This window comes from Diadema setosum, chromosome 8 (assembly GCF_964275005.1).
Source record: "Diadema setosum chromosome 8, eeDiaSeto1, whole genome shotgun sequence".
Taxonomy (NCBI): domain Eukaryota; kingdom Metazoa; phylum Echinodermata; class Echinoidea; order Diadematoida; family Diadematidae; genus Diadema; species Diadema setosum.
Window position 1 is genome coordinate 36,786,959 of NC_092692.1, and position 10,525 is coordinate 36,797,483.

Consider the following 10,525-nt stretch of genomic DNA (forward strand, 5'->3'; position numbering starts at 1 on the left):
AACCATTTCACTCTGATAAGAAAAAATACGTTCCTCTTTTTTTTTCCCGGCCAAAAGGTGGCGCCAGTCTGAGAGGAGTCACATTGCCATGGCACTTTGTTAGCACTGAGCTGAGGTGAGTAGTTGCCCTTTCCCCCTTTCCCCAATCCTTCATGATTTTCCCCATTCTTTATTTTTTCTTCCTCTTACTTTCCTTTACGTTTTCCCTTATCGTCTTTCTTTCCGTTCTTCTTTTTCCCCCTAGGTTTTCCCTTTTCCTATCTTTTTCCTTTATATTCTAAAAGACAATGAATATTCACAATATCGATTTTCCAGGTGATTACCATGAAACACAGTATTTTTTGCTTCTTTCTTGGTTTAAATTATAAACCCGTAAGGCATGCAGTGAAATATTTGCGAATAGTGCGAGCTGCTTTCTTTTTGAAACAATATTCTCTCTATACAGTGGCCTGAAATCACTTAGAAAACCCGTAGAAATCCCCACTCCTGCAAGCATGAGTCTCTTAGCAGTAAACTGCTCACCACCTCTTTACCGGTAGATCAAGGCTAATTTGAAATAGAACAAACGTACCCATACCGTACGGTACCCGCCTTTGAAAATGAGTATTGCAATAAATCGAACCCTCTATTCCAGTCCAAGATGCATGCATTATTCAGCAAGTCAGGCGTAGATTCAATTCTCGATGTAGTATGCATATAACGGCACGAGCGTGCATGTGGGTGAGGCCGAGGCGAGGGCCGTCGACTGCTAGCTCGCCTCGCGTCGCTGCCGCGCGCGCCGGCGTAGCGCGCTAAGTCTAGGTACTGCATAGCCAGCCGGCCGGCCGGCCGCGTTACACCACTGCTCCGCCAAAATTCCCAGAAATACGAAAGAAACGGCTCGGGGGTAAGTCAAATCTGTGCCTTGGTGACTTGAATAGAGAATAATTATCAAGTCTTTGACTTTATTACTCTGTCTAGCCTTGAGCCTGACGGAATAAACCGTTACAAACTTAATATACTTTAGAAATTAAGAGCAAAAATGAAAACAAGATGTTGAGCAATACCCCGAGTGGGAGTCGAACCACTGGACCTTATGACTATCAGTCAAAGCCCTAACACACCGTGCCACAGCGAGGCGATGCCGAGATCGGTGGTCATTGTGCTTAAGAAGTAGGCCCTATGGCTATGCGAACACAATTTGTCTTAGGTAGAGTCCCTATAGTCTTAGGGCGCGAGCTGTTTCTGTGGTTTTTTTTTTTTTAATATAGTGGCGGAGCAGTGGTGTAAATAAAAAATACGAGGCCGGGCCACTCACCTCTCAGCTCAGGGCTAACAAAGTGCCATGGCTCTGTGACTCCTCTCAGACTGGCGCCACCTTTTGGCCGGGAAAAAAGAGGAACTTTTTTTTTTTTTAATCAGTGTGAAATGGTTTTATCAGAGTGAAATGGTTTTAGTGCAGTGAAATGGTTTTAGTGCAGTGAAATGGTTTTAGTGCAGTAAAATGGTTTCATCAGAGTGATATGGTACGCCAAAGTGAAATTATTTTTTTTTTAACGGAAAAATGAAATGATATATTTTTTTCTTGAAAAGTGAAATGAATTTTTGTGAAAAGTCAAATGTTTTTGATTAAAAAGTGAAATACATTTTGTGAAGAGTGAAATGAATTTTTATTTAAAAGTGAAATGCATTTTTGTGAAAAGTGAAATGAATTTTTATTTAAAAGTGACATGCATTTTTGTGAAAAGTGAAATGAATTTTTATTTAAAAGTGAAATGTATTTTTGTGAAAAGTGAAATGAATTTTTGTGAAAAGTGAAATGAATTTTTATTCAAAAGTGAAATGTATTTTTGTAAAAAGTAAAATAAATGTTGGTGAGTGAAATGTATGAGTTTGTTAAAAGTGAAATGAATATTGGCTGGAGTGAAATGAATTTTGTATTGTTTCCCTAATGGCGCTCCATATCCCTCTACATATTCATCATACAGCAGCATTACTTTTACAACAGAAACTTCCGTAGGTTCCAACACGGTTCTCAACTGATTTGTCTCTCCCTGTCTCTCCCAGCTCTCTCGCTATCTATCATACACACACAAACACACACACACACACACACTCTCTCTCTCTCTCTCTCTCTCTCTCCGGAGAGTACATCCCTTATGAGTCATCTACACTATATGTATTGGATGTGTAGTGTACTTGACCGTACGTACACAATGTTTGCCAAACTTTCCCAAGGCTAGGAAGTTCCTCAGCTTTCTTGAGTCTATATGTAATAAATGACAGTTATATACATCATTATACATTACACACAAATGCAAGCATTGAATATATAGTGAAATATTTGACATACCGATTGTTTGGCCTATAGAAATCTCCAATTTTGCTGAACATTCCAAGACAGTGGTGGGATAAATGTATTTTACCGTTAAACTTCCTTTTGCTTTGTGATTCCCTGCAAGGTGAAGGTTGGCATCTCCCCTCCACCTTGGAGCTAATTTACATGTTTGCCAATGGTCTTAGCCAATAGATAAACTGTTGCTATGCCCCGTTGGACTTGCTGGGGTGAAACTGACCAGCCACAGGTCATATTATTATCAGCTTGATTGTTACTTGGGGAAAGTGGGTCTCTTTGGCCAACCAGTATTGTCTTTATTTTAATACGTGTACATATTAATTAAACTGTCAAACTGATAGTCTTGGTTTTCAGCACTTATGCCGCAACACTCACATTAATGACAGTGTTATCTGATGTATAGTTTTTTAAACTTTTAAGGATCAAAAGTAAAGTGGGAAATATTTTTTGTAACACTTAGTATATGACAGAAAATACCAATATATTTAGTTTCACTGAACCCTGATAGGAACAATTCGAGAGATTAACATGCAAGGATATATACGTATATGTATATATATATATATATATATATATATATATATATATATATACATATATATATATTGACTCCATACACACACACATAGATATGTGTGTAGCACCGCTAATAGGCCTATATATATATATATATATATATATATATATATATGTATAGACAAGTAAGATAGAAATATTTCCCTCTATTTCTTCGTCGGGCCATAAAAAATCAGATTTAAAGATTTTAGTGGTTAGTGTCTATAGCCATGTTATTGATTATATAAATAAACACATATTTGCATAAGAGGAAAACGGCTCGTCAAACGGCAATTACAAATGAGAGCATTTCTGTACCACCATCAAATACTCTTCAAAGTGGACGCGGCAGCGACACGATTCATCTCGTGAGATGTTGTCACGCCAAAACTCCATCACCTCTTCAACCAGCGCCTTGGGAGCTGTTTGACGGAAGTAGCTGGTCATCGTGAAGAAATCTAAAATCTTGTTTCCGAAGTCGGACGCTGTGTCAAAGAGCTCGGTGACGTTCATCGTCAGCCGCACCGGTATCTCTGTGACGTCACATCCTCGTCCGTGGGCCTCTCTCCTGACGTCCTCGTTTGTAAAGACGATATGACCGTCTTGTCGATCAAGAATTGGTACTGCCTTCCTCAGCTTGGCAGACACGCTGTGTTCTGGGTTTAAGCAAACACAGTACAAATCTTGATTTGTCTGTGTAATACATAAAAACACATGCGCACACAGGCTAGACACATAATCATCATAGAGACATACACATTATTCCGGTAAGGGAAAGAATTTGGAATACGGATACAAGACGAAAATGAAGCAAAACATTCGGTATATGAGTTTCTCTTTTAGGACTAGGACTACCAATATAAATGACAGTAAAACATTTATTCTCAAATAACCGGTTTTATGAAATACTATGAACTTAAAAGAAATAAAAATCCATTTGCCCCGAACCTTCCTGGCAAAGTGATACAAGGAACACGACAAAAAAAAAAGAACACTTTCCCTACAGGTTGTGTTCAATATCAAATTCATGGCCGTTGAGGGTGCACTTTACGATGGCAAAGTATCAACATTTACTTTGAATGTAATTTCCCACTGGTTTGCAAAATCTTATTGACTTTCCATTCTGAAATTAGCAGATTTTAACGGAAAATGACCTTTATAGCGGCCACTTTGAAAAATGGCTGCTATGGCCGTTAAAGGCGCAATGTACGATGGCCCAATATCTAGATTTAATCTGAATGCAACTGCCAACCTGTGTACGAAATTTAGTGCTTTTATCACAAAATGCACAATTGTTCGGCTTTGCCGCTCCACTAGAGATTTTTCTCCTTTTTTCCCGGCCTTATAGTACAACGAAATGCTGATCATTTCGTAACGAAATAGACCATGCGACACTTGGCGCCCCATACTAATTGTTGTTTTAACTTTGTTCAAATTTTGTTGTGATTGTTTTGATTTGTTTGTTTGTTTTTTCTTTTTTTATGATGTATTTCAAAGCACTGACAAAGACCAGTAAAGCTGTCAAAAGCTCGGCAAATAGAGGCAAAAAGAAAAAAAAAAACCCTATATGTTATATGTATATATATATATATATATATATATATATATATATATATATATATATATATATATATATATATATATAATATATATATGTATATATATATACACACACACACACATGCCTCATTCATCTAAAGTTACGTATATAATATCCATGTGTCTATGTGTCAGGGGCGGATCCAGAAATTCCGCGGCTTTACAAACTTAAAGAGGGGGCCCACGCGCCCCTTTTTTCCACTTATTTCTTTTGTTTTAGCAACAACAACAACAAAAAAAAAAAAAGGGGGGGGGGGGCCGGTGCGCTCCCCCGGGATCTGTCACTGTTGTGCGGTTATGTCAAACACAGATACACTCTTCAGACCTATTATACAAATACATAATCTTCCTTCTCCTCTTCCCACTTCCGTTTTAGAAACTCAGATATTTCCACACATGCAGACATGAATATTGTTTATTGCACGAATTGACTTTAACTTAACCAACTGCATCAAAATGTGGTCGTGACTGTCCCTTAATCTTGCATCCTTCCTTACCTTCGGATCTAGCGTATAAAATCAAATTTTGTTGTGATTGTTTTGATTTGTTTGTTTGTTTTTTCTTTTTTTATGATGTATTTCAAAGCACTGACAAAGACCAGTAAAGCTGTCAAAAGCTCGGCAAATAGAGGCAAAAAGAAAAAAAAAACCCTATATGTTATATGTATATATATATATATATATATATATATATATATATAATATATATATATATATATATATATATATATAATATATATATGTATATATATATACACACACACACACATGCTCATTCATCTAAAGTTACGTATATAATATCCATGTGTCTATGTGTCAGGGGCGGATCCAGAAATTCCGCGGCTTTACAAACTTAAAGAAGGGGCCCACGCGCCCCTTTTTTCCACTTATTTCTTTTGTTTTAGCAACAACAACAAAAAAAAAAAAAAAAAAAAAAAAGGGGGGGGGGGCCGGTGCGCTCCCCCGGGATCTGTCACTGTTGTGCGGTTATGTCAAACACAGATACACTCTTCAGACCTATTATACAAATACATAATCTTCCTTCTCCTCTTCCCACTTCCGTTTTAGAAACTCAGATATTTCCACACATGCAGACATGAATATTGTTTATTGCACGAATTGACTTTAACTTAACCAACTGCATCAAAATGTGGTCGTGACTGTCCCTTAATCTTGCATCCTTCCTTACCTTCGGATCTAGCGTATAAAATCGACAGAATTACGAGATGACGTCTGAGAAAAATTGGCTTTTTAGATGCACTATATACATAATATGCTTGCATGAGATATTACCAAGTTTGTTTTGGTTACTCCGTTTCCATAATCCAAAGTAAGAAAGCAAGCACCACATATATATTCTTCATCATACTTAGATTCCAGTGTTACGACCAACAAAAAAGTAAAAGACGATAACGATGTCAAAGATTACGTTACATGCGCTAGATTGACACTGTAAATGGAATTAAGCCCTCCCTCGAGATTAGAAAAAAAAAAGAGATTTACCAGAGTTGACCATCAGTAGAAGAATTCCATTTTCCTTCAAAGTGGCCAGGAGTTTATCCATTGATTCTTTGATTTCACCAAGGTAGTACAGGCTGTTGATGCTGCTTATGAGGTGAAATTTCTCATCCGCGTCGGCACGTCTGTCAAAGTATTGACGAAAAGTCTCACGAAAGTACTTCACATCCACAGGTGGAGTGATGTCGGCGCTCTTCAGATTTTGCTTGAACGTCTGGAGTAGGCGTGCATTTGGTTCCACTGCGGTGCAGGATATCTTCTGGTAAAACGGCCTTAGACTTTTCATGAATGCTATTTCATCTTTCCCTGTCAGAGAAGTTGAAGGTACAGGGGGAAAAAAGAAACAAACAGATGAGCATAAATTTACACTGTCATTATGATTATATCAAAATGCAAATATTGAGAAAATAACAAAATGATACACGTTTTACCGGATTTTAAGATGGAAAACTATATAGGCCTACGGCGAATTTGACATGAAAGAAATAATGGGCGCTGTTCGTTATTCCGAAGATTCGCTTTTCCGAAAGTTCGTTATTCCGAAGGGTCGTTAATCCGAAACACACAAATTCCCTACACCTAGAGGTTCGTTAATCCGAAAATTAAAAAGGGTTCGTTAATCTGAACTTTTGTGGCGTTATTCCGAAGGTTCGTTATTCCGAAGATTTGTTAATCCGAAAATGAAATTCGGAACAATGAACCTTCGGAATAACGAATCTTCAATTCAATTCAATTCAATTCAATTCAATTCAATTCAATGTTTTATTTCATTTTTCGACAAAAAAGATATGAACATCACGTTTTTGATAACAGAAATTAAGGTGCGTAAAGTATAACATGAAAGAATGTATATACAATGATTGTACCACCTTATACAGTTATATAGTATGCAAAATTCGAAAAATGGAGGGACCCACTAAGAAGACAAAGCTTGTAGATTGTGGGCCCCTCAGAGGAAAAACATCAGTTGAGAAAAAAAAAGTAATAGTCTGGAAGCCCACTAGAAAGATAGATCAACAAAAGCAGACAGATATACAAACAAATAAACATGAAATGAGACTGGAGTAGGAGTAACAATACAATGGAGAGTTGACTATGAGACGAGACATAATGAGGCAAAGCTAACATAATAGAATAGAACAGAACAGACAAAAACGTTCTACAGAGACAGCGATCTCGTAAGAAGTGTGTCGAGAAAGTGAGAAAAAGTGACGCGAGAAAGAACAGGGCAATAGACATATGATCGGAGAAATATCGTAGCATTATATGAATATAGTATAAAAGAGCTAAAGTATACTTGGCAATCAATATGTGAAAACGTTGGTTCTTAGAAAAAAAAAGTTATAACAGCTGGTTAATTGTATTCAGTAGAATAAGGTTGCAATAAAGAAACTTTCAATTTCCTCTTGAATGAGTATATTGAGGGGGCATTTTTAATATCAGGATGCATGGAATTCCAATAGCTCGAACCAGTATAAACAGATGTATTCTTTGCTAAAATCGTACGGAAAAGAGGTAAATGATATTCGTTAGAGCGTCGAGTTGGATATTCATGAAATGACTGATTTTTTAGGAACATGGAATGGAAAACATCAGGAAGAACTTTATTGTTGTACATATACATAAATTGACCTAAATTGAATAAAAACAAATCTCTAAATTTTAACAACTTATTAGAGGCAAACAATGCATCTGTATGAGAACGTATGGGAGAATAACAAATGACACGAAGAGCTTTCTTTTGCAAAAGAAACACTCTATCCAACAGATTTTGGTGCGTGTTGCCCCAGACTAAAAGTCCATAATTAAGGTAAGGCAATATCAATGAGGAGTATAACATAAGTAATGATTTTTTAGGTAAACACAATTTTATTCTATTAATAACGCCTATATTACGTGAAATTATATGCAAATATAATCGATATGCAATTTCCAAGAAAGTTTCTCATCTAGAATAACCCCAAGGAATTTAAAATGTGGAATTCTTTCCAAAGGAGTGTCATCCAAAACTATGTCAGTACTTAAAGTGCCAACAGTATTACTAAAAAGCATATATTTCGTTTTCTGAACATTCAAGGAGAGCTTATTAGCTCTGACCCAATTTGTTACTTTCTTCAACTCGCTGTTAACTTTTCGTACAAGAACATCAATATCGCTATGAACTAGAAATACATTAGTATCGTCAGCAAAATGAATAAAAGAAAGAGCTTCAGATACTTGACAAAAATCATTGATATAAATAATGAATAACAATGGCCCTAACAGACTTCCCTGAGGAACCCCACATTTAACTTCTCTGATTACCGAGTTATCATTTTTGATTGTAACAAACTGTCTTCTATTGGATAAATAACTCTTGAACCACTCCAAGGCCTTCCCACGTATTCCATAATGTGATAACTTGTAAAGCAGTATATCATGATTAATTGTATCGAAGGCCTTGGAGAAGTCCAAGAAAATGCTAATCAAATGAGAGTGGTCATCAATTGCACGAGCCACTCGTTCAACAAAACTTAAGAGAGCATGACTGGTACTGTGCTTCTCACGAAAACCAAACTGAGAATTTGAAAATATTTTATATTGTTTCAGAAAATTAGTCATTCTCTTATAAATAAGTTTTTCCAGAACTTTAGACAAAGAAGATAATAATGAAATTGGACGATAATTACTGGTATCAAGTTTATCGCCTATTTTTGAGTATTGGAATTACTTTTGCTAATTTCATTTTTTCAGGGAATACGCCCTGGGATATTGAGAAATTAAATATATGAGCAAGAGGATCAGCGATCGACGATATAACACCTTTTAAAATAACATTATCAATCTCATCATAACCAGAACTTCGTTTATTCTTTAAAGAAAATGCCATGTCAATTATTTCATATCTATTAGTAGGAGTAAAAAATATAGAGTTGGGATTAAACTGACCTAAGAATTCAGTGAAATGGTTCTGAGTAGCAGGAATATTTTGAAAAGAAGGAATTAAAAACATTTGCAATGTGAACAGAATCATGAATTATTTCGTCATTCATCTTAATGTTATCAATATCTGAATTTTTTACTTGCAACATTCATGGCCTGTTTTAAAACCTTCCAAGTACTTTTTATATCAAACTTATATTTCAATAATAACTTTGAATAATATCTTTTCTTTTCAGATCGTAGAATCATTGTTAAAGTATTTTTATAAGATGTATATTTATTCTTAGATAATTCATTCCTTTCCATTTTGTATTTATAGTATAATCGATTTTTCCTGTTAATAGAACGGAGAATTGATTTTGAGATCCGCGGTAATCTGGGTGTCTTTTTATAATCTGACTTATTCTTTTGTTTTGATATTATTTCATCCAAATGGTAATTAAAAATTTCCGTAAAATTGTTAAAAGACAAATTAATATCATCACTTTCCAAAACTCTCGACCAGTCAGTATTATCCAGGGCCGCGTCCAGACTAGCAAGCTTTTCAGGCGACACTCTGCGACCAAATAAGGGAAATACAGAAGGTTTGACAATATTTGCTATTGTCTTAAGAGGAAAATGAGTCATAATTGGAAAATGATCAGTCATATCTTACAGAATTACAAAAGAATCTGGGAGGGGTAAAACATTACAAAAGAAGTTGTCAATAAGGGTAGCAGAGTGATCTGTAACACGTGTGGGTTTTGAAATAAGCGGAAGAAAGGAAGAAGACAAACATGTTTGAAGAAACTCGCTTGAGATATTATCATTGTCCAATTTCAACAGATCAATATTAAAGTCACCAAGTAAAAAACAGTCCTTATTTTGAAAAACCGGGGATTGTGTCAAATCTGAAAGATAAATACAAAAATCTTTGAAGCTTGAATTTGGTGGTCTGTACAATATGCCGACGACGATATTTCTATTTCCTGAAATACAAATTTCAAGAAAAAGAGATTCAACAAAATCTTCGGACTAAAGAGCCTTCGATAAAGCGAACCTTCGGAATAACGAGCTGTAACCAAAATAATATGGGAATGAAGATTTTGAGTTGATAGGGCGAAGGAAATACAATAAAAAAAAAACCCAGACAAACCTGCCCCAACTCCCACGCCCATCATGTTGAATTGTTCGTCAGGTGCAAAGACTTTTTTCAAGGTTCCAAGGACAGTATCTTCAAAGTTATAAGTGATATGTTGGTGTACGGCATCCTTTTGGGCAATTCTTGAATATCCCGTCAGGTACACGTCCTTGTAACGGGTCTCATTTTCAAGCAGTGGCATTAGTTCCGTGGATGACCACTCCATGTTTTTGTGGTTAGTAACGGTGATTGTGCCGACGCTGATGAAGAAAAGAAAAGGATAACATTATACAAAGAGGCGCGAAAATAAGTTACATCAGGCTGAAATAGTGTTGCAATTTGTAAGAGAGAGAGAGAAAGAGAGAGAGAGCAAACCAGCCCAGAAATGGTCTCCCTGACTCTCGGCCTCCTATGGAAATGAACCTCAACATAAAACGGGACTTTATTATTTTTTTAAAGGACTTTCACAGAATAAGA

The 10,525-nt window shown here is 36.1% G+C and overlaps 1 protein-coding gene across 1 annotated transcript; it reads right to left on the minus strand.

The window, feature by feature from the left end:
- Window positions 1-3,184: 3,184 nt before the first annotated feature.
- Window positions 3,185-10,274, minus strand: LOC140232230 (histamine N-methyltransferase-like). The gene is made up of 3 exons (XM_072312364.1): window positions 10,064-10,274; window positions 5,992-6,312; window positions 3,185-3,546 (listed from the first exon to the last, which is right to left on the minus strand). Exons 1-3 carry the CDS (start codon window positions 10,272-10,274, stop codon window positions 3,185-3,187), a joined length of 894 nt encoding a protein of 297 aa, XP_072168465.1.
- Between the last annotated feature and the right edge of the window lie 251 nt (window positions 10,275-10,525).